The sequence below is a fragment of the Elgaria multicarinata genome, chromosome 7, assembly GCF_023053635.1.
Source record: "Elgaria multicarinata webbii isolate HBS135686 ecotype San Diego chromosome 7, rElgMul1.1.pri, whole genome shotgun sequence".
NCBI lineage: Eukaryota > Metazoa > Chordata > Lepidosauria > Squamata > Anguidae > Elgaria > Elgaria multicarinata.
Window position 1 is genome coordinate 62,993,477 of NC_086177.1, and position 25,471 is coordinate 63,018,947.

A 25,471-nucleotide genomic window follows, 5' to 3' on the forward strand; every position below is an offset into this window, starting at 1 on the left:
GCTATTCATGTGACACCTGTGTCAAATATTCATTTTGAACCCCATTTTGATTGAAATCCTGGAGGTATGTTTTGCCACTGGGAAAGTGATTTTGAGGGGAGAAGGAGCACATAGTGAATGAGTTAATAAAATGTAATGTATACTTAAATTGCAAGACCCCCTGAACCTAAGTCACAATTATACCTCCATAGCAGAAGCTCTTGAGATCTGAACGTAGCTAAACCATCTGTTTTCTCTCATGGTAAATTCCTGCTTGTAGTGGAGGAATTCACACTAGGATAAGCAATTATAATTATCTGCCCAGCAGCAAATGAATATATCAAGCCCTTTGCCCTCTTGCATCGAGCTCTAATTAGACCAGTGGTGGGCAACTTATGGCTCTCCAGATATTTTGGCCTTAAACTCCCATTATCCCTCAACACTGACTATGCTGGCTAGAGCTGATGGGAGTTGTTAACCAAAACATATTGAGGGCCAAGTTGACTACCCTTGAATTAGATGTTGATCTGGTTTGCATGACATGAATGCCCACTGTGGCTTAATTTACCTACAAGGGCTGTTGCATTGTGCCAGGTTTCCGTGGGCACCATTTCTGCATAGTGCCCACAAATGTCTGGCTTGCTGTGGCTTGTCATGTCATGCGAACCCAGGTGGCAGGGGTTGTTTGAGCATGGCTCTCATTCATGCTAGTGCTGGTTAGGAGCAGCATTCCAGACATGGTAGTGAAGATCTACCTGCCTCCTAGCCAGAGACACCATCACGACCAGTAGGCGACACTGGGATAGATGGTCCATTGATCCAAATCACTGCAAAACAAGTCCTCATCTTTTCGTCAACACTAGCTCAACCTTCTGCCTGAAACTCAATAAAATCTTCCTTGTGTTAGATCTCAGGTTATGTCTCCCTTTAACTCAGAATCAAAGTGTCTGGGGCCTGGATCTTGACACTGTTCTTCACACAACCTTCATACTGCAGACCTCTAGAACATAGGACCATATTCTGGAGGTTGGATATGAGGGTCTTTGTCTCCCATCTAACTTCAGTGAATCAGTCTCCTAACCAAGAAGGAAGAAGGCGGTGGCACCTGGGAATAATTCTGATTGCCACAGGTGACCAGGCACATAACTAATTAATTGTACACCTTTCTAGCTATTTTTATTACTTTTTTTACTATGTACAGAACCATGTACATTGATGGTGCGATATAAATAAATAATAATAAAATTATTATTACTATTCCACACTACACTATAGAAATTGTTATACGAAAATACTGTGTGATGCAGCATCATGAAAAATAAATTGAGACATGAAAGAACGATGTGTTGATCTTAACTACAAAATACTTTAAATTCCTATTAAAAACCAAACAATGTTTTTGATTATACATAGAAAATATCTAGTATAAGAAGAATGTAGCTAAAACATAAGGTTAAAAATTACTGAGATTAAGGACAAATGCGTTACACAACTGTAGATAATAGCAATTGGTTAAATGGAATAGAAGGGAGGAGCCACATCAAAGGTTGCAAAATGTTAGAGGCCGTAATATGGGGGAGGGACTATTGCATGTGTGTGTGATTCTACTCAGGTAGTCTATTCCTGTATTGAATATTTTTTGCAAAGATACTCTCTCCTATTTGATCTATATGTGGGTGCAGCAGTAGGTACTAGTGAGTAGGTACTAGTGAGTCAGCCCCTGCATGTACCATTGGCCCTTACCTCATTGCTCACCTGAGCCCTGCACAAACATGGGTCCTTGCAAAGAGCAGTGGCCCCAACATCACATCTGCCTCAGGCTCCATAAACTATTTGGAAGGCCCTGGATAAGTCCCACTGAACGCTGGTACTTCCATCTGACTATGCACACTCACTCACTTGCCAGTTCTATGAACACTTACTTGGGAGAAACATGCTTATGCTCAGGCTGTATAAAGGGGAGGGGGGAAGCCACAGAACTAAAATATGAAGCACAAAAAAGCAATTCATGCTTAAGAGTTAGTTTTCAATGAAAAGGCAAATTCTTAATACTCGCAGAAGTAAATCCATGTTGCCTAAGTTTGATATCAGCAGACCTCTAGTGGATATTAGTATAAATGGTTATTTCTGTCTTTTTGTTATTTTGGGTTGGAAAGACTGGTAAGTTTAAAAACAAAAGGAAGAACTGATACAGATATACTGTACCAAATCAGCATTTCAGTAACTGCTTAGAGTGATGTACCCCTACTGAAGTCAACGGCTCTACATTAACACTAGCAGTCAGAGTCATTCCCTAAAACTGCATTTCTAGTGATGGGAGAGAATTTTTTTGGTTTTCATTTTAATTCAAACCAACCTAATTTTCACTTCTGGAACTAATAAGCAAACTGGAACATAATGATCCTTCAGTTTTGAAACACACACAAAAATGTGTAAATTGGGGAAATTGTACGCAAGAATGCATTCATTATGAAAAATGTGGAGAAAAAGAAAAGTTTCCGCTGATGCATGTTTTGGGATAAATATGTACAAAATGCATATTTCAGCAGAAATGTACACAAAATATATTTGCAGAAATGTGTACAAAAATGTGTATATGGGGGGAATGCATATAAAACTGCGTGAATTTTCATACTTTTTAAATCAAATTCACAAACTGGTGCAGAAATCTTATGCTTCAAAAAGTTCAAACATTGTAGAAGCCAAAGCAGACAGATTCATCCATCCCTATGCATTTCTACACTATAATCTAAGCTATGGCTATGAAAGACAAGTATTTGGTTTAGCTCTTGTTAAACCTTCTTCCATTCCAATTGCAGGGAATATTTATTTGCACAGTACAACCTCATTTATTTAACGGATTGGCAGAAAAAACTGGAGGGAAAGACTTCCTAAATGCTCAGGCAGTCAGAGGTCCGGATAAACAGGAGTACTGTTTGTATTGGAATGCAGTGTCATGGTACTGCCTAGAGAAGTATAATAGATTGAGAAAATCTGGGGGTGGGTGGGTCAAACAATCAGATTTTTAAAATATGGGAATATTTGTATTGGCTTGTTTAAAAATACTGCTACCACCCTGGCTCAGCAGGTTTTGTGTGCACACAGGTGCAGTCTTCCTCAAGTATGTTCCTCAACTGTTCAGTGACAACATGTGGAAAATACTGCTGCACATCCAGGCTCTAGGGGCTAGGGATGTTCATCCAGTACTTTGGACTACAGTGAACTTTCTGACGGGTTGGGAACTGCCGGCATAGACAGTACCAAACAGATGGCTTTCCGTTTTGGCAACTCTGATCACCTTTCGGATAATTCCAGCAAACTGTCTGGGTTGGGGAGTGGTAGGCTTCAGGCCACTGACTCTAAGCAGCTGTCCAAATTGACAATGGCAAATATTGGCTGGGTTGGTAGGCACACATGGACCTATGCATGCAGCCCAATGGTGTGCTTGTGGATCAAGGTTTGTGTTTCCCAGTTGAACTGGGAGTGATTGTTCTATTCCATAATTTTATAACAACACTGATATACTTTACAAAAGTAAAGCATAAGCTTTCTTCCCATGATTTCTTGCATTCCACCCATGCCTTGGCATTATCAAAATGTGCATGCCTCGCATCACTTTTCAATGCTGCATGTGTGTTTTTCTTAGGTAAACATCATTGGCAAATAAGAAAGTAGAAGCAGTTCATAGTACAGTGGTGGAAACAAGAAGCATATAGCTCCATGGAAACACTCTGTAGAAGCCTCTTCTTGCTCAAGTTGAGTGCTTGTTTTCTCACTTTCAGTTTAGACAAATTTGAAATGTAATGACTGTAGATTGCATAGATCAGTGGTCAACATGCAATCTGTCAGTATCGGTCATATCCTTCAAGTGTACATGGCGGAAATACAACACAAGAGAGTTCAATAAAGAGAAAGGGAGGGAGAGAATGACCTGTCATTTCTAATGATACTATTATACCATTGTCCCCAGTGTCTCTGGTAGATAAGGCTATATCAGTCTTCTTAGTCTAGAATGCACACTCAAGGCTCTTAAATATTAGCTAAAATGAACCCTGTGAAGTGCAGTACTAAACAATTTAATAGCTCCATTGTGATGTTAAATATAATACCTATTGCTCATGATTAAGATGATTTATTTAATTGTTGCTAAAAGATATCTAGACTAGTTTTGATTAACACATTTTGTAGATGTGAATTAATTAGCATTGTTTGCCCTGATCCCTTGCTAGTCCTTTTTAGTTGATCATCCCAAGTCACTCATGAAGAGGGAGGCTACAATGTTCCAGAATGCTATGTGTGCTTCTGCATGAAGCAAGCAAGTCCTTGTTTTCCATGGATCACTTCCTGATTTCACTGCAAGTGCTCTGTTCAACTTTTCTTTGGAGGTAAACAAGATATTTTCTTAGGTCAGTGGTGATATTAGTTAATGACACCTCTGAGGTTGCTCACAATCATTTAGAGCACTTTTTCCTAATTCCTTCCTTGTCTAGTTTATAAATCCATTCCCACCCATGTGTGAGCACACTTCCACTCATGCGCAGGAAAGGAGTGGAACTTCCTTTTCGTGGGAGCATTGTGAAGTGTTGCTCTGGCAAGTACCCAAATTGAGCAGGTTTGGGGAGGTTCAGAGGACTCTGCCTCTGGTGGGGGGATTACTTATGCATCCTGGCCCATAACCTGGTTAAAGCAATCTCATGACACAAGGACTGAAAGAGAGAGAAGACAAAACCTGACAGGACAGAGACAGAGGGAGGGATACCTAAGGGATAAACAGATGTGGGGAAATAATCTTCCTCTATTTCACATGTTTGTTAATGTATCTCACCTAGGAAATTTTAAAACCTTGAACTGGAGGAGTGCCACTATCTCTGAGTGCTCAGTCTTTGAACTTTTATCTATGTGACTGGCAGGTGAGAGTCAAACGGTGACATAGATTGATCTTTTATGACTTCACATATGCAGCACAGCACTACTGTTACTAAGGAAACTCTGTTTGACTTGTTTATGAAAAATCCTTTAAAAGGAAGAAGAGCTTTTTGACTCATGGGTCTACAATTGCTACGAAAGTGGGTGGAGGTTTTTCTTTTCTCTCTCTCTATTTCTCCCTCTTCCATTCTTTTCAAATCTGTATGCCCTATGCTTGAGAGCCAGATGAAGGACAGCATGTGTGAAGTCACAAAAGGCCATTGTTTAAAAGTTTTGGCTGTCCTAATTTGTAGTTAAAATTTAAGGAGTGAGAAGAAGCCTCAGTAATAAATACATGATAGCACCTCTCCGTTCAAAGTGCTGACATATTCAAGGTGAGTGACATTTCCAAATATGAAATCGGCAGAAAGGTTAATATTTGTCTATATTTTATATCCTGATCTCTCTCTATTCTCAGCAAAAGCTAAAACATATGATTTTGTAGCATGTGTAGGTTCACTCTCATTTGGGTGTTTCAAGAATATTTCTATGACAACAGCTATGCTAACAAGGCATCCACACATACAACTGATTTCTACATTATTTTGTATGCCTCTTACTATGAAGGCCACAGCCCAGGAAACTGTAAGCATAGCAGACGGCTGCACTGCTACTGCTGAACTCACAATGCTCTACCAATTCTTCCTAGGAGCTCAATCCTATGCATGTTTAGACAGAAACAAGTCCTACAACTACCAGCATTCCCCAACCAGCCCAGAAAAGTTGTAGGAATTTTTTCTGTCTAAACATGCATAAGATTGCACCCTAAGACAGCCTTCTCCAACCTGGTGACCTCAAGAAGTTTTTGACTACAACTCCCAGCATTCCTGACCATTGGCCATACTAGCTGGTTCTGATGGCAGTTGAAGTTCCAAACATCTGGCAAGCACCAGGTTGAGGAAGGCTGGTCTAGATTTAGAGCCATCAGAGAAACATTGTCAACCACATTATACAGGTAGGACCTAGGAGACAAGACCTCTTTTTTAAGTACCCCTATCTTTGCACTTCCCTCTTCCTAATAAATGAGCACTGATTCTCCAGTGGAGAAAAGGGTGCACAGCCAGATTGCAGTTGCTAGATCAAGACGTATATTACAAATCAGATATTTTTTTAAAAAAATTCTTAAGATTAAAAAACAACACATGAAACATCTTAGGAAATCCATTCTGAATCCTCCCTGCTGAAGTGCCTTCTTCATGCTCCTTGCATCTGCTCCACACCTTTGTCTGTCGTCCAACATTTGCCCTCAACCTCACCACTTCCACTAGTCCTTCTGTCTTCTTGCCCACTGGCTTCATGAAGACAGTAGATGAAAGGACCCAGGAGATAACCATTCCCTGAATCTCTTGCTTATGGCTCCACAAAGCCAGGACAGCAAAAGGAACAAGTGAGGCTATGTTGATTGAACACTGAGGAAGCTGTAGTCACTTAGACTCGGCCAGCACATTTTCCTCTGTGCTGCCCTCTGATGCCGATCAATATGAGATAAGTTTAGATACACAGCCAGGTCAGGTTTTTTCTCATAGGTCTATGGTCTTCAACAGCTTCAAACTGGCTTAGCATATATTTAGAATGCAATAGAAACCAAAGAAAACTGATTGGACTAAAGCAGAGATCCCCAAGCTTTTGGGGCCAGTGGGATTTTGAGACAGTGTAATGGACACTCTCACAAAATGGCTGCCAATATAGCCAAGTGAATCACAAAACATTAGTTTGAAGGCAAACTGGTGAGGCTAAAAGAAAAATACAAGGCAGAGGTGGGGAGTGTGAACTCCAAAACACAAAACCATTCTTTTGAACCCAGTTTTCTGCTCCAACACCTATTTCAGAGAGAAGTAATTTGGCCAAGAAAATGATTATAAGTTGGGGGCTAAGCCCCAAATATCTTATCACATATTTGCCTCCATGAAACACAGCAAAATACTCATTTCACAGAAGGTAAACTGGTGATACTCAGAGAAACACACACAAAACCCCAGACAAAACACACACTACACCAAAACCAACAAACATACCATACCACACCATACCAAAACTAAAACAAAACAAAGTAACACACAAAATAACCCCCTCATTCCCTGCCAACCCTGTTACCCCCATGATGCTCTTCCCAAACTCTGGCCTTCCAGGATGCTCTTTACCTTGTTGGTGGGGGGATGGCATCTAGGCACGTGCTTTTGGGGCTACAGCCAGCTGCCATTTTTATTTTCTAAGCATGCCATTAAGGCATTCTTGGAAATGCAGTCCTGGAGGCAGATGTGTCACTTTGTAGCATACCAATCACCCAGTTTCATTTTCAAAAGTCCATTTTTAAAATCTTTTTTTAAAACCCCAGAAGGGCAGGGAGCCTGGCAAGCAAAAAGAGAGCTGTTTGCGGACACAGCGGTGCTCAGAGACACCCATCATAGTGACCTAGGACTCAAGTCTCATGAAGTATTTCTGTATTGTTTGTAAAAAGAAAATAAAAACATTTCTATTTGGGGGCTGTTATTGGCTTAAAGTCTTCACTTATGTAATTATGCAATAACCACCAAGAACTTGATTATAACCAACCGTTAGTAGATTGTTGCTAACAAGTCAAACATGACAAATAATTTTGAGGCAATTATTGTCATTACAAGCCATATTCAATTGTTCAAGGCAAGACTAATAGAAAGTGACAAGTTGTACAGCTGGGAGAGTGGTGTGGAAAATGGGATTGTTTCCTGCTCACGTTGGACCAGTCAGAACTCAGCATTGCATCTGCTAAATACATTATTCATGTCTTATAACATTTTAGTCTACAGAAAGCAAATTACAGAGTAAAAGAAAACATAAACAAGCACACCTTAAAAAAAAAAACACGTAATTGAAAATGAACCAAAGAGCATGTGCAGTTAGAAAAGGCATAATTGTTAATTTTCTCATTGCATGTTTTATTTCTAAATGACCTTTCATATTGTTTTGACCAGCACTGATACATGAGTCAGATCATTTAAAAACAACCTTATGTTAATTTTTAAAATAATATTTTTTATCCCACACTTCCACCAATGATATTCGGGTTCTATGGTTCTCCCCTGCCCATTTTAATCTCACAAATCTGTAACATAAGCTAGGCTGATAGTAATTTCTCCATGGATAATCAGTAAAGCTTCATGACCAAGCAGGTCTCCCGTAGTCCTAGGACCAACCCTCATTAACTACTATGCCACACAGCTCTCTACATGTGGTTCTCCATCTTTTTTTCCAGCCAACTACTTCCTTCCCTTGTATCGGCAGATTGTGTTGGGTGAGAGCCACATTCAATACATTCCCAGAAATGGCTGAAAGTAGAATCAAATGGAAGGTTGTGTACATGTAAGTTATTTCTGCCACTTTGCAGCATGTTAAGTTGACCACTAAATAGTAATTCATCTAATGCAGTTACAAAGAGTTTGGGATATTTCACAACTAAGAGAAGTCATTCTGATGGCAATGCAAAATCTAGTGCTTTTATTATGGAAGGTGGTTAGCAGGACATTTACATGACATCATCAACAACCACGATGTCTCCTGCAATATCCATTGGAAATTCCGCCATGAAGAGAACCACTTTTAGCGGTAACATCCTGAAAAAGGCAGGATCTTCCGCCATTAAAAGGTGCAGTCTCAATGGAACTGAATGGAAGTACTCATTTCAAACCACGTTGTCACCCCTCACCTGTGTAATGCAGCCCATAACAATCACATCCAAAAGCAGGAAGCACAAATGGCCCAGGTAAGCAACACGATTTCCCCTTGATGTAAATATGCCCTATACCTTGTTTACCACCTTGCTTGATGAAGAGTTTTGGAGAACTTAAAAATTTAGCACACCATTTTGTGACCTAGTTGGCATAATAAAGATATTACAGCAATATGCATTTTGGACAATTTCTTTTTGGTTTGGTTTTTCTCATGAAAATGGTAGGAATTACTGTAACAGTTGCACAACCTATTGCCGCACTACCCATTCTGACCATTCACTTCCCATAGTAGGATGGGTGCAAATGGGATTAAATCCTCATTCCAAATGTTCTATCTGAACCAGCTGTTTTTCTTAAGATATCTCAGGACATACCAAAATTAGTGGGTGAAGCCTGCTCCTGATTGATTGCACCATTCTGCTCATATGATTTCCCTGATTGGGGTTCTTCTTTTGGCTTTGTACTACAAAAGCCAGCACTTGATTTAGTAGGTAATAACATCCCTGCAATGCTTCTTGCAATTTATGTTTAGTAATGGCAAGGGATATTGCACTTCTGAATAGGCACCTCAACTTGCTGTTTCAAGTAGTTGTCAGAAATACTTACCTTTGACTAAAGTGATTAAGTGGTCTTGTAAACATTATATTTGCAAACATGCAAGGGCAGCACAGAAAGATGGGCAATACTGGAAGAGTGACAGAAAAGGGAAAAGGTAGGGAATGTCACATGGAACACTGGTGTGAACCCAGCCTAAGAGTGAGGAAACCCCATGAAGGAGGATGTATCATGGGATCTTCTTCCTATCATAAACCTTCCAGTACAGGTTGGGGAGAAATTTCTATGCTTGAAGTCAGGGAAGAGGAAACTGCCTCCTGTTTCTCCTGCTATGGCAACTGATCCACCTGAAACAGCAATTCAGCCTTCCTTAAAAGCAATCCTTAATATTTTTGCCAGCTAGAATTGCTGCAGGTAATCACATGTCCTAAATCACTTATACTTTATCAGAAATGTTTGTATTTGTTTTCAGTTGAACAATCATTCCACTGTCACCAGGACTACCTCACAAACATATCTCAGCCCCAAAGAAGTCCCTACAGTGTCCATAACATGGACAAGGGCTCTCCCAAGACATTCTTCTGCCTGAACAAGATGGTGGCCCCTCCCATTCTATGTACAAAAGCCAACTGGATGGGCAGATTATCTTTCTTCAACACTGTTGATGAGACAGCATTCTCAACTACATCTGAAAGCAGCAGGCTAACTTACGGGGTGCAGAGCAGGCCACATGGCACACAGGACTCTCCTCCAAGCATCTGCCTCTGCTTCATTCTGCCTAATGGTAGAGTCGGCCCTGACTTGTACTACAATTGTATTGGTAGCCAATGTAATTTTGTGTGCTTTTGCGGTTGATAATTTGTGAAAAGCACTTTGCACCTTATAAAGCTCAATAGGCACGACTTCTTTCTTTGAAGCAACTGAATATAATGTAAGTCAATGAAGTAGTGATATATGCCAGCTTCACTTAAACTCTTCACAGGTGACAAAGGCATTAATTTTCTTCGATACAGTGATATCACTTACTCTCGGGTCTGAGAAATTTTTGTGATTTTGCCATGAAAAGATAACACTTCAATTAATTTTCAGTTCAGCCCCAGGGCTTATTCTGAAACATGCAGATGTAAATGTTCCATTTCTTTCTTTCTTTTTCTTTATTGACAAATGAATGCAATGCTTGTGAAAGGTGGCAGACTGACTATCTTGGAGGCAGAGAATGTCTTTTTATCCTCAGAGCTGCCACTGTGCAATAGAAGCAGGGGGGAATCTCCATATTATTCTAATAGCTTGCCTCTGCCAAGGCAGTTCATAAACTAGATGGTGTCTGGTCCACCATTTCTCAAGGGCAGGGGGAGCAGCAGAAAACCCAGGAATCCATTTAAATTTCTGACACTCATTGTAGTTTGTCATGAGTAGAAAAGATATAGATAGATAGATAGATAGATAGATAGATAGATAGATAGATAGATAGATAGATACACACACACACACACACACACACACACACTTACACTTTCATTCTTGGTGCTTGTTCTTACATGGTCACAATTACACTTGCATAAGGGATAGAATGACATGTCTGATATGTGCCTGATTTGTATGTAATACTGCTGCAAATCTCAGATTCTGAAAAGATTTCCTCCAGTCCAACAGGAAATAGAGGTTTTTATCCAATATGCAAGAAACCCCAAAGTTGTACCAGAATGGTGGTTTGTGGTTGATCAAACTGTTATGCCACAATTCTCATTTATTACAATTGTACGACCTTAGAATTTGGAATCATCAGCGGAGGATCGCCATCACAGATGTAGCCCTAAACAGGTAACGAAATTTTCATGCAAACAAACATGATTATACAAAAGGTGTCATAGGATTCATGCAATTGCTAGCTTCAATAGCGCTAGGATTTCTCCTAGCGCTATTGAAAGGTGTAGGATGCAATATGATCCCTTTTCAGCTTGAGGTTTTATCTGAAATTCAGATGATAATAATAGAAACCTCTGCCTGAATTTTCTTCCCCCAGCTAGCTGATGTCAGGGCTGCTGCCCTTCTTTTATCCACTAAATTCCACGGTCACTTTAGCCTCTTCCATGTTTTTTAAAGAGTTAATAAGTGGCCCCTGCAACAACAAGTAGTCAGAACAGAACTAAGCCATAAACCAGGAAAATCAACAAAAAGTCCATAGGAAGAGATGTGCATTTATTATTTTTGGAAACACAGTTAGATCCCAATTCTTAATCATGGGGGCTGTAAATTAGTGGTAGAGCGCATGCCTTCCTGGGTTCAATCCCTGGGATCTCCAGACAGGAAAAACTCCTGCATGAAACCCTGGAGAGCTGCTGCCAGTCAGTATCAACAGTACTGGGCATGATGGACCAATGTTCTTGATCAGTATAAGTCAGCTTCCTATATTCCTGTGTTCCTAACCCCTCTCAGAAAGTGTAAGTATCTTCAGGAATGAGACCTTATGGGGAATTGTCTTCACAAATCACAGTTGCACTGCAGTCATATATAGTAGTGTTCTTCACTGTAAGGCCCCTAGGCCACTAACAGTTCCCCGTCTCCTCAAGTGTGGTTCTCCGCCTCTCTCATTCACACACGCACACTGTTTCTCTCTTGTCAGTAGCTGCTCATGCTCAGCACGGACTCTTTAGCCTTGTCTCTTTTGCTGTGGTGGACTGGCTGGCTGCTATGATTTTGGCTACCAGAGGAAGCTTTGGGTTGTATCAGTTATAAGACTGTGGTGAATTGGCTGCTGTGGAGGAGGACTCCAAGAAGCAAAGAGCAATGTGATTGGCTAGCTACCGTGCTGCTCCCTGCAGCCACCATGGAGGAGAAATTGAATGTGTGGGGAAGAGAGTAACCAACGTGGACCTGCCCTGGGAGATGTTGCAGGCCCTCTAGCCAAGTCAAGTGCACAATGCCATGCTTGACGGGAGGTGGGGTAGGGAACAGACAGCTCCCCCGTGGCCCAGAAAAGGCTTCCAAGCGGCCTCAGTGGCTTTCAAAGGCTCCCAACATGGCTCCTGCTAGGAAAAAAAGTGAAGACCATTGCTATATAGGTTGACTCAGAAGTAAGTCCCACTAAGTTCAATGAGCTTACTCTCATGTCAAGCAGGGTTGATTTGATTTAAATCACTTCTGTGAAGGACTCGGTTTTAATGATTTAAATCACAAGTGAGGAAGATTAAATATTTTCAGTAGATTCAGTAGATTTGTTTAATATAACCTTAATAGATATTCAGAGATGTAGGTTTCATCAGAAGGTACTGTAGGTACACACTAGGCAATTATTCTGAATTGTTTTCTAGTTTTCATCAAAAAGGGATGATATTTTGGACATTTTAGTACTAAAGTAGAATGAACTTGTGAAGTCATTCAGGAGATGAACCAGCTCCAACTGTTCAATTAATCATGGTATTTTTGTCACGATGTGCCAGTATCACCAACACCAAATAGGCTTTTAAATTATAATAATGTTTTTTATTCTTCTGGTTCATTTCCAACAACATTAAGAAAAAACAAACATGGATTTTAGAATGGTCAGCTATTTCAGTTTTTAGATAAAAGAAAAAGTTATTTAAAAAAAATTTTTTTAGACAATTTCAATCACATCAGGGACAGAAACAAAATAATCCCAAATGGTGTGTCTTTTATGGTCTGCTGCTGTCATACTAGGTATTTCCCTTCTACAGTGGAGGATACATGCAGTGGAAGTTTCCTCAGGAGTCAGGATTGTATGAATATGTTCTCTTCATTATTGGTTTCACTTCTATTGCCCTTCCTTATTCCTTGCATTTATATCCAGACTCCTCCTCTTTGTTCAGATCTGCTTCATTTCCCCAAATTCTCTATTCATTGACCTTTTCTATCTTTGCACTCAGAGAGAGCCAAGGCCTTGAGAAAGAGAGAAATGGAGAGAGAGAAAGAGAGAAATGGAGAGAGAGAGAGAGAGAGAGAGAGAGAGAGAGAGAGAGAGAGAGAGAGAGAGAGAGAGAGAGAATGTACTTCTGTATACTACCTGCATCGCAGATTAGGACTAATCAAGTTATCTCCCATCTCCATAAACTGCTGTTAACATATTCATAAAGTATAATTAGACGTTGTATAATTAGTATTCATGATGATATCTTTGACTTAGGGCTTTCTCTTTTTTTTTACTAATTGTTTGGAGAAAATGTTGAAGTCTAATTTAAATTTTAAAAATCAAATTTAAATTAAAAAATCTTTTTTTTATAAATAGATAGATAGATAGATAGATAGATAGATAGATAGATATAGATAGATAGATTTTTATCAATCCTGTAGGTAAGCATGTATAGGATTGCAGTCTTAAGTTAACAAAATATTCCTATGAAGGTCTGGCAACCATCACCATTTTGTTTCTTTTTAAACAGGACTTTGTTTTGAGACAAAGACCCTGCATTTAAGTTTACTTTGAAGCAGCACTGGTGGTTCTGACATGCTACTACCATGAGCCGGAGCCCCCAAGAAATAACCGGGGGCAAAGAAGCAGAGCCCCAACTGCTAGGCTGAAACGCTGCTTGTGGGTAAATGACAGGGTTCAATCAGAATGAATTAGTTTAGGGCAGCAGGGTAGGAAGCCGCGAAGAGGACACGCAGAGATTCAGGATTAGATTCCAGAAATGGGCATATTGCAGTCCTGTCACCTAAACGGGCAGCTGGGGGCAGAAATATAAAAATGTGCACTGACAACTAGAGCCAGGGCATTGAAAAAATTGGTGAACAGAAGACAACAGCCTGAAGTATACAATGGGCAAAAGGAGTTGTTGTTGTTGTTGTTTGCATTTATATACCACCCCATAGCCGAAGCTCTCTGGGCGGTTTGAGTTATCCCATCAGTGACAGATTTTCACCATACCACCTGTGCACTAGCCTTAGTATATTGTGTTCCACTACACCTCCATTGGACCAAACCAATTATACCTTTATATCCCGGACTAGTAGAGTTTTAGGTTTTCTTTCAGGATTTCAGTGCATCCATGCAGTGCAGCCCCTCCCTGTTCTCAAAAGCCATTTTTACATATTACATGGAATGCACAGAGTGGTGAAATAAATTGTGTATGCTGTCACTGCTCCCAACCATTTATTTTTTTTCCAAATGTAAGTTTATTTCATCCTGAAATTTGTGACTCTTTTGTTCTTAGTTTGCATGAAGTTTGTACACATTTTTGTGCTCACTTCTCCCAATACGTGCATTTTTGTATGTAATTTTGCCTAATATACACTTTTTTCAAGCAATTTTCCTAATATAATGCATTTTTAATGTTATTTTCATCTTTCTACGGATTTTTGTGCACACTTTCCCCTAATACATGCACTTTAATTGAAAGATTCCATTGGAAAACTTGGAGAAGTGTGAATTTCAAAGGGTAACTGAGTTTCAGCTTGTGTATTGGTTTGAAAGTGTGAAATTAGGTATGTTTGCATTAAAACGTGAACCAAGTGAATTTCTCCCCCATGCCTACTCCCAGCCTCCACATATTCAATAGAGTCTACATGTGTGAAACTGTTCAAACGTAGGGCTTCCTCTGCATAATAAGAACTTTGCAATGGAATGCAATTAGATCAGGAGCCGAGACAAAATGCACTATCCCACCTGCTCCCCTTCCACACATTCAATGGAACACATGAAAGGCTGTAATATGTGCTGGTTTCCCACCCATTTGTATAGTTGAGTTCTGAGACAGGTTGCAGCTGGGATCCAGTTCAAGTGTGGGCAGAAGAAAAGCTGAGGGGTAATAGATGCAATCACTGACAACCTGGCAGATGCTCTTTTGATATTATGGGACCAGATGTCACCTATCCTAGGAACCATCACTGGGACCTGCAACTATCCTGGCTTCTATCTTCTTTGAATGAACCCTAATCCATTCTACCACAATTTCCAATATTAATGAAAACCATAAATGAAGACAGTTGTCATCAGCATATCATAGACCCCAGTATCTGTCCCAAAACTGTCAGATACAAGACTGACTAGTGTCAGAAGTTGGACTGAAAGTCTTCTATCTGATGTCTCTGCTAATACACAATAAAATTGTACAAGCCTTTTTGGACTAGAGCTACTCTTTTTGGACTACTCTTTATTTTCCTCTAGTGAAAATACCCATCATTCTGATGGGTGGAGTTCGTGTGGAGGAAAAGCCAATATTTTTCATTGAACTGAAAAAATTCAAATGGAAGAGAAATATGTGCAATGTATCTATGTGTGGCCAGTTTTGCCCCTACTGCAACATTGTCCTCAAGTACAACACTTTATCTTTTCCCATATAGGTGGATGCAGTCATTTGCTTATAAGAGAGAATTAAAGGTGTCCACATTTGTTGAGACCAGCCTTGTGTGTCCATGGAAAGTGGCACAAAAGAAGACCAAATCAATCAGACTTACAATTGTCCAAATACATGGCAAATGCTACTGTTTGCAGATCAAAAGAAAACTAGGAAATGAATAGTAGCTGAAATAGCTTTACCTCCTACCCTACCCCCTTTCTCATTCTTTTTTTTTATCCCTGTGTGAGCACACAGCTGTGTCATCCATCTAGCTCTGTATATTTAATCGCAATCAAAAATTAAGTATTATGTCATCACTAATTAAATAGGAACGAAACCATACAACTCACACATCATTGACTGTGGGCCAGGTGTTTGCACATGCAGGCGGCCATTTTGATTATTCAACACCAGACCGCCAGTTTGTTGTGTCATCCGAACCTGAAGACTGTGGGTTATGCAAGGGTTAAGCAACCCTCCTATAAACCATAGCCTGTTGTTGGGTTATGCAAGGGCTGTTTAACTCTTGCGTTGTTTAATCCTCACATAACCCACAGACCCCAGGCTCACATGACATGACAAGCGATGGCCAGGCATTGAATATGCAAATCCTGCCTCACACTGCAGCCTACTGTGGATTAAACAACCCATGGTGGGCTGTTTTGAGTCAATGAGAAAAGAAGGGGTTCAACAAAACTCGGCTTCATTTGTTGAACGGTAAGCTCACCATCTTGCTGGCCCTGGAGATTCTGTGGACTTTGAATCCTTTCTTCAAGATTTGAACTGAGGTCAGAGTTTACAGCAGACATCCTGGTGGAATCGCTCAGATCAAATTCATCACTTTCTATGGAGCTTTCATCCTGAAAATATAAATTCCATATCGCAAGCATATTAACGAATGTCAAGATAATTTTCAGGCATAGTAGTCATGGTAGATTAGAGCTTACCAGGCAATTACTAGATGCTGCTCAGCTTGGGACAGGCAACCTCGAAGGCTTTAATTTTTTTGTAATTTAACTAAGATCTATACAAGTGTAATTAACTGGCTGTGGTGCCCAGCTGCATGTGCTTAAATCCAACTTACATGAATTTGTAAATGAACTCAGGATTACAGCCACTGTGGAAAAGACATAGGAATTTGAGTGAAAACAAGTAGAATTTCCACAAGTAACTGAGTTACTATGACCGTCACTAGTAAAAGACATAACAGAGTGGCTCCATATAGCTGAGATACCCACCTTGCCTCACATGATACTGGATGGTTAAAAAGTTTTGTTTCTCTGTACTAGTGAGAACAAGGCCATAGCTAGACCTAAGGTTTATCACTGGATCGTCCAGGGGTCAAACCTGTTCATCTAGGTGACACACAGGGGATCCAGTGCTCAGGCAGGGGTGAACCTTGGTTGATCCTAGGATAAACCTTAGGTCTAGTTGTGGCCCAACTCTCCTTGCACTGAATAAATGCACGTTTTACTCTTTTAAAACAACAGTGCTTCCAACAGGAGTTCTGCTTCCTCAGGTAACAGAAGGTCCTTCCAAAAACAATGCTGTTCCCAAGATGCAATAGGTAGGTATGAACCTGAAGTTCATTAATGGGGAGCTCAGAGTACAAATTCCCCCAATTAAGAATTCCCAAGCTAATTGAAAGCTGAACACAAACCTGTAGTAGTTTTGGGCTCAGCTCAGTAGTTCAGCCTTGTCCTCCCCACTGGAGCAGCCACCAGCTGTGCCCTTTCTTACAGAAACTTACATGCCAGTAGGGCAAGCAGTGATGGGAAGGGTGGCTACTTCATTAATATTAATAATAATAATAATAATAATAATAATAAAAATTTGTTACCCGCCTCTCCCTCTAGATCAAGGCGGGGTACAACACAAATGCAAACACCATAAAATACATATAACTAATTAAAACATTTAAAACTAATACATTATTAAAAGCAGCACATTATTAAAAGGCATCTTAAAATTCAACTGGGTAGGCCTGCCGGAAGAGATCACTCTTTTTGGCTTTCTTAAATTCCAGAAGACTGTTAAGTTGATGAATCTCTCCCGGCAAGCCATTCCACAAACTGGGAGAGGCAGAAGAAAACGTTCTCTGGGTTATAGTTGTCAGCCTTGGTTTTTTTGGCTGGAGTAAATTCTTCCCAGAGGACCTGAGTGTGCGAGGCGGATTGTATGGGAGAAGGTGATCCCGCAGGTAGCCTGGACTCAAACCATGTAGAGCTTTAAAGGTGATAACCAACACTTTATACTTTGCCCGGAAACTAATTGGCAGCCAGTGAAGAGATTTTAAAACTGGTGTAATGTGGTCACTCCTAGGTTTACTGGTGACCTTCTCGGCTGCCATATTTTCAACTAGTTGAAGTTTCCGGACTAGGCACAAAGGTAGCCCTACGTAGAGCGCATAGCAGAAGTTGAGCCTCGAAATTACCAGCGTGTGCACTACTGTTTTTAGGTCTTCTAACTCTAGGAAGGGGCGCAGGGTCTGCAACAGCATTAATAAATATTGTCCTAGGCCAAGCATGCAGTAATCCAGAAGCATGCTCAGCAGCATCCTGAGCAGCAGGGTCCCTGGAAATGGAACCTTCTCAGGGCTAATGGCACTTTACTAGGGTCCCCAAAGCCCTGGGAAACTATGATTACCAGGGATCCTGACTCCAAAATCAATATTATTGCATCGATATTATAGCAGCAGACCTTGTTGTTGCTTCTGCCAATTAAATTCAGGGGAGGGGTAGCAAAGGGGTCTGGGGAGGCCCCCAATCATTGTCATATCATGTTCCTCATGTCATCATTGGGAGCATGATGAATTGGGAGATCAGAATGGGCCTAAAATTATAATCCATGAATCTGAAGGAACTGTATCCATATCTGTTCATTTTAGGCATGCCCATCCTGAATAACGCCCAGGGGAACTCATATCTTGCACCATTCCAGATCCTAAGGATTAGCCTAAATTCCACTGAGTTCTATAGACACTGTAGCTAAAGAATACCCAAACAAAGGAATGTGTCTGAATCCTTGGACTTATATAGGATAGGGAATAAAAGCACATTTGGGCCAATTGCAGCAGAAAAATACATTTCCAATAACTTTTCTTGGAATTTTGTTCAATGATAACTGTTAAGAGATTGCTATTGCTTCAGAATTCAGTCTCTGCACAAGAAAACAGGGATAGTTAAGTTGACTTTTGCCCACATACATGCAAGAGTGACTGTTGAATCCTTAGAAACAAAAATTCAGTGTAAATCCAGGGGTGGGTTCTCAAAACATATGTTCATATATGAAGTAATTTGAAGCATAAGTTAGAAATAAAACCACTTCTGTTCTCCTACACACACTCTCCTAGTAGTGTATTCTTTGGGCTCCTTCAGATGGGGGAAAATCGCGTTTCCTTACTGTGGCTCTGCTTCCTGCTTCTCTTCCACATTTTTAATGAGCTGAAATTACATTAGGAAGAGAGCAGCGACAATGTGGCCCATATAGTTCAATGGAAACAGCGCCCTCTAGTGGCCGTTTTATAGTGTAACTTTGCCTGCACACAGCAGCAAATCCCAGCAAATCCTGACTTGTTTCAGAAGAGTTGCATTTTCTGTGGCTTAATTTATAACACTAAAACTGAGAAATGGAGCGAGAGACATGCAGGAGACTGATGCAGTCGTTGAAATGATCAGCGGACATCTATGAGTGGCTAGTCACAAGTGTGCTATAAAACACCTTTAAGAGAAGCTCTTTATATCATAGAACCTATCTGTGAAATTTGTTCTTTCCTGGTAAGGGTTGGAGTGATATAATGATATAATCTATCATTATAATCTGGCAGAAAAACTGGTGAGATAATGGTAATCTTAGTTTCCAGAGCTTCAAAGTCCCTAGTAAGGAGCCATTAGCCCTGACTTGGAAACTAGTCATCTGAAGGAAATACCATTTCCACCTCTTTCCCAGAAAAGGCATATGCCGTATTCAGCCGTTATCCCCTGATGTAACTAACAACAACTAACCCAGTGTGCAGCCTCTGTAAAGAAGGCAAACTCCATGTTAGGCAGTATTAGAAAGGAAATTGAGAATAAAACTGCCAGTATCATATTGCCTTTATACAAATCTATGGTGCGACCACAATTAGAATACTATTTACATTTCTGGTCACTACACCTAAAAAAAGATATTATAGAGCTGGAAAAAGTGCAGAAAAGGGCAACTAAAATGCTTAAGCAGCTGGAGCATCTCCCCTATGAGGGAAGGTTACAACAGCTGGGATTGTTCAGCTTGGGAAAAAAGAGGCTAAGGAGAGACCAGATAAAGGTGTACAAAATTATGCATGGTGTAGAGAATGTGGATAGGGAGACATTTTTCTCCTTCTCCCATAATACTAGAACCCAGGGTGATCCCATGAAGCTCATTGGTGGGAAATTCGGGACAAATAAAAGGAAGTACTTCTTCACACAGCACATAGTTAAACTATGGAATTCACTACCACCAGATGTGGTGATGGTGACCAATTTGGATGGCTTTAAAAGGGGTTGGATAAATTTCCAGAGGAGAAGGCTATCAGTGGCTACTAGCCCTGATGGCTATGTGCTACCTCCAGTATCCGAGGCTGTGAGCCTATATGCACCAGTTACTGGGGAACATGGGTGGGTGCTGTTGCACCATTGTCCCTGGTCAACAGCTGGTTGGCCACTGTGTGAACAGAGTGCTGGACTAGCTGGACCCTCATTCTGATCCAGCATGGCAGTTCTTACGTTCTTATATATGTGGGAGGGTGGGGTTCAGTCCACTGGCCTCAGCTCCTGCCATCCACATGATCATGAAGAGTTCCAAATCACAATTAAGCAGGTTTCCTTCTTCAGACTTCCACCCCCAATATGTGGATTAGGGTTGCCATGTGTCCTACTTTGCAGTGGTCAATCCTCAATTTGAAAGAGGACTGTCGTCTATTTGAAGGGCTGTGTCCAGTCCAAGTCTGGGTTAAAGATAACAAGCCATCAGAAGGGAAAGCAGGAGAGGGTCTTTGCAACTGCCCATCAACAGTTACCATCCGGGGAGTATTGAGCTGGTCCAACACAGATCAACCTATGTTCTCTAATCCAGTGAAATATATAATATTTCTAATTATGTTACTGTAATTATTTCTAAATTTCCATCTATACATATGGTATATGCAAATGTTATACAAACTGTTGCCCTCTTTTGGACATGCATGTCCTCTTTTTTGGCAATGCCTAAGTGGCTACTCTTATGTGGACAGCTTGGGGTGGGGCCCACAGGTATCGTCTCACTTGCCTCCTTATACAGTGTTAATTGCATCCGGGAAAATGCTTGAACAGGGCTAAAATAGAATCATCATCCGCCTTGAATTTCTTGCAAAAAAAAAAGGGATATGTTTTTTTAAAAAATAATGAAACAAACAAATTAATTACCTAGCCTGGAATAAATAGCAGGTTCACAGTAGCATCTGGATTAACTCAATTTTAAAAATTACTTATCACTTAGAAAGCATCTAACATTTTCTCAGCACTAAATATATAGAACTTAAAAGATAAGAGAGTCCCAGCCTGCAGGTTCACAATCTAATATACATGATACAAAAGGGGAGATGGGGATGGGGAAAGCAGTGCAGGCTGGTGGCTCCAATATCAGTGGTGAGCGAATCCTCTCTGGGTTTAAGTCAAAACTAATTGGCACTCTAAGGGAGCTATCCAAGGTGCTTTGGATAGTCCTTTAGAAGTCTGACTGAAAAACAGAGTGGATTCACTGCCCTACTGACATCAGAGCCACCAGCCTCCATTGGGAAAGAGAAGGAAACAAATTCCAGTCCCTGTTCTTGGAGTTACACAACCCAGCATCCCTTAGTCCTCTGGCCAATGGCAGAAGCCAGAGTGTGCTTCCTTTCAGCTCTGCATTTCCAGGACAATTGGCAGTTGTAGCCGAGTGTCCTTTCAGGCAGGGAGAAGGAAGCGAGCTGCCTGTAGCTCCTCCTGCTCTGGCCAATGGACAGGGCTGAGCTGGTCTTCGCCTGGCCACAATCTCTTAGTGATCTCTTCTCTAAGAAAGAAGCATGTTTAGGGCTTGGCCAGATATTAGCCTTCTGCTGTCATCATCATGCAATGGGCCTGGAAACGTGGAGACCCTAACCCTGCCCCCCACTAATTCAAATAGTTCTCACAAGCAGAGATTTAGACATAGCAGGCAGGGGGTTACTTTTGGCTGCTAGACTTCTGTTTGGCAGCCAGAGGTGGAAAAAATACATTCATCACTAAGCAAGGCTGGTGAAAAATAATTTAAAAGCTTTGCAGTCCCCATCCAATTTTTATAGTGCTATTTCTATGCCTGGGAACTGGTCCCAATTCTTCACAGAGTTTTCCCCCATCCGGCTCTGGTCATACATACATTCAAAAGGATCACCTGGCCTTCCAGGATAATATAGATGTGTGATCAGGGCTGAGCGGTTGGGAGGCGGGCAGTGGGGCCAGTTGGCATAGGCCTACAATTTTGAGGGGGCTTACTCCGAGTCTCCCTGGGCAAAGCTGCTTGATTTTTCTGTTGTTGATGATGAATTTGCCCAAAGAAAAGCATGTAAAGCATTTCTGAATGTGAAGAAGTGATGTCTTATATACATCTTGAATAAAAGTGCTTGCCATTACCTTTTAAAAAAATTGTTCTAGTTCATATTTATTTAGAACTGATTAAAAAAATGCTTAATGAGCAGTTTCAAATGGGGCCTACATTTCCCATCTGGCACAGGCCTACTACCAGCTTTGCCCAGCCCTGTGTGTGATAGGTAAGAAGTTAATGGTGTGATGCAAGCGTTAGCCCTGGATAAGCCTCTGTCTGTGGCAAGAATCTGGCATGTTAAAAATCAGGCTTGGCGTCAGCACTCAGAACTCTCGGACAATGGCCAGGGCCCCAAAACCCTGAGAGAGCCTAGCAGTGCTGATGCTACCCCAATCACCCCCGTGCCAGTAGGAGAGCCATTTATGACCTGCTAAAAAAGAGGAAATGCATCACCAAAAGAGGACACAGGTGTGCATAAAATTGGTGGGTGCTAATTTTTCTATTTATAGATGCACATTTAGAAATAATTATTATAATGTAAATAGAAATACAAGGCCAGATTACCTGTGTGCCTGCCCGGTTACTCTGCTGCCCAGGTATGAAGTGTTGATGGGTAACAGATGGGTAACAATCAACTGGAATTGGGCATGACAGACTTTCAGAGGATGGTCCTCTGGCAGCCCTTCAAATAGAGGACTGTCCTGGTTAAAAGAGGACACCTGTGAGCCAGGCAGCTGGTTCTCAGAGATGCCATTTTATAGTTACCACAAAATTTAAATTTATGGGAAGTTTAAAATGGCAGATCACACAGCTGCCTGCCATTCTTGCTTGGTAAGCCACTGATGGAAATCCCATTGATGGAAGAGAAGGCCTACAGAGGACTATTTGCCAGGAAGCCCTTCAAACCTGGAGCTGACCCGGATAAGAATGGCTGTGTACTTTTAAAGACACCACTGATCAAAATGCCCTCTGTTCAATCACATTACTCCTGCCCTAGAATGAGTAAGATCAGAAGCTCTGATACGAATACCCTGCTGGATGCAGCTGTATTCTCCTCAGAGTCACATTTCTCTCACTCACTTCTCCCCCAGGAGCAATATTCAATTGTTAAATGAGCCTTTTTGCAATAGGACACAGGGACAAAGCCGATAGGAGAGGACAAGTGGGGTATGCAACAAAATGTTGCAGTGTAGAGTGCTCCTGTTCACAGTTCCAGTCACTCAGCCATGCCCTCCTCCAGCATACTCCCTTTCATGTCCACTCCCACTTGCTTTCCTGGTTTTTTTTCACCCCAACAGTAAGTTAGTATTCCATAATCACTGAACATACACTGTCTTCATTGGGCTGGTTTGGGGACACACACACACACCCCGCCAAGTTAGGGCTTTTTCTTAAGATGTTTTGTACTTCTACAAACCATGGGGTCCCCACCAGCAACACCAGCAGCCTGCTAATGCCTCCCTTTTCTGCATGAATGTTTCTACTTTTCCTACATAAGCAATGTCACTCACTGAACATCAGGAATAGAAGGAACAAGTGGGACCTGTTACAGTGTAGTGTGCCTGTTCCAGCCAGTTAGCCTACCAGCCAGCCATGCCCCCTGCTACAATATGCCATTCTGTTCCCCACCCCTCAGCAGCCTGTCAAAACTCTGTGGCTATTGGGCACATGGAATCCTCATTGCACTGTTTTGGGGTATTCTTTCCCCCTGCCCCCACCCCCGGGTTAGAATTGTATTTCTAAAGATATTTTTTTTTGTACTTCTGCACACCTCAGGATTCCCAAATCTTGCTGGTACCACCCTATTGTGCATGGGTGGTTCCATGTTGGCTACATAAGCAATGACACTCAAACTATGAACAACAGAAGTAGAAAGACTGACAGTAATCCTGCAGGATCCCAGCCCATTTCACCTGTTTCCTTTTCTTACACTGTAGGCCTATAAATGTCTGCTCAGAAGCAGGTCCCATCCATTCAATGGCTCTTACCCTCGGGTAAGTGGGTACGGAATTGCAACTTAAATTCTCTAAACAAGCAAATATCTGGCCATTCATCAACCACCTTGAAAACATTTCTTTCCAAACTGAATGGAAAACATTACATAATTTAACACACCTTTAATAAATGAAAATATATTATATGACCTTTGAAACCCTTGTCCAAGTTGCAGGTGACTGTACCCCACCACCACCACTGCTAATTACTACTGAGCTTTCAGTTGATTATCTTTTTCAGAATGTAAAACACAGAGAAAAGAGGGAAATGTTAGATCAGTTTCCCCTTAATTCTCCCTGATAACCAGATTGACTCTTCTTTATATTCATTCTGCTAATCTCACTCAGAAAACCCCTACTCAGAAAAGCTATTAAGCATGCTTAGTGTTAAGCATACTCTGGAATCCCACTTGCATAAACCCAGACTCAAGGGTTTTGCTGTAAATTTAAGCAGTGACTCACACTTGAAGCTGGGCTGAAGTGCTTTGTTTGGCTGGGATCACGTTTTTAAAGCTATACCAAAATGTTGAAGCTAGTTGGGTCAAGGCACCACCTTAATCCCTTTTAAATGATCACCCCCACCGCCTGCCATATCTTTGATATGAATGTCAAGACAACCAATCATATGAACGGAATAATTTTACTTTAAGGCTTGAGCATGCCAGTTCTAAGACATATACAGACATTTCTAGTGCACTTGGTTGGTACTAACTCCCAAACGCAAAAGGCTTTCTAGAGTTTTATGTATTTTATAGTATTTTTGTATTCAGTGTTGTTCCCAGCCTCAATCCAGAGGGAGAGGCATGTAACAAATAAATTATCATCATCATCATCATCATCATCATCATCATCATCATCATCATCCCTGGGCTTCAATAGCCAGTAGGGACATTAACATGAAAAATGCCATGGTTCTGGTTCTGGCTATAGATTTTACAGTTTTACTATGTCATAGTCCCTTAATGCTAGCCACTGGGTGTGAATGGCAAAATTGTACATTTCCTTCTTTCTTTATATTTTAGGGTCTAGAACTACACATGACACTAGAGATCTGTGTCTGACATTTGCTGCAGGGCACTCCAAATATTACTGCAGTGATATTGGGTAAGGGGGTGTTTAGCCTCCCTCCCCAAACCATTTCCCTCATCTAAATCACCATTTCCAAATACACTGTTAGTCCCTTACCTCAATACCTTTATTCTGTCCCCCATTACCATCACCACAGCAGCTTTGTGGGGAAAGTTAGATCAGGAAAGTGGCATGGAGGGACTGCATTAAAGTAACACCAAAAATATCCAAAGTTCCAATCACTGTTCTTTTGCATGATGTGGTATTTCTTCCTTTATTTTCCTAACTATATTCTGTCTTTAAGGGGGGTTGCTTAGTCCTACTACACTTCTAAGTCCTTTTGAAGTGTAAG

The 25,471-nt window shown here is 41.0% G+C and overlaps 1 protein-coding gene across 1 annotated transcript in view; it reads right to left on the reverse strand.

The window, feature by feature from the left end:
* NOL4 (nucleolar protein 4) overlaps positions 1–25,471 on the reverse strand; it is a 122,396-nt gene that overhangs the window by 81,120 nt on the left and 15,805 nt on the right. Inside the window, exon 4 of the mRNA XM_063130703.1 lies at positions 16,227–16,359. Within this exon, the coding sequence (XP_062986773.1) occupies positions 16,227–16,359 (133 nt within the window). The remainder of the gene's footprint in view (positions 1–16,226; positions 16,360–25,471) is intronic.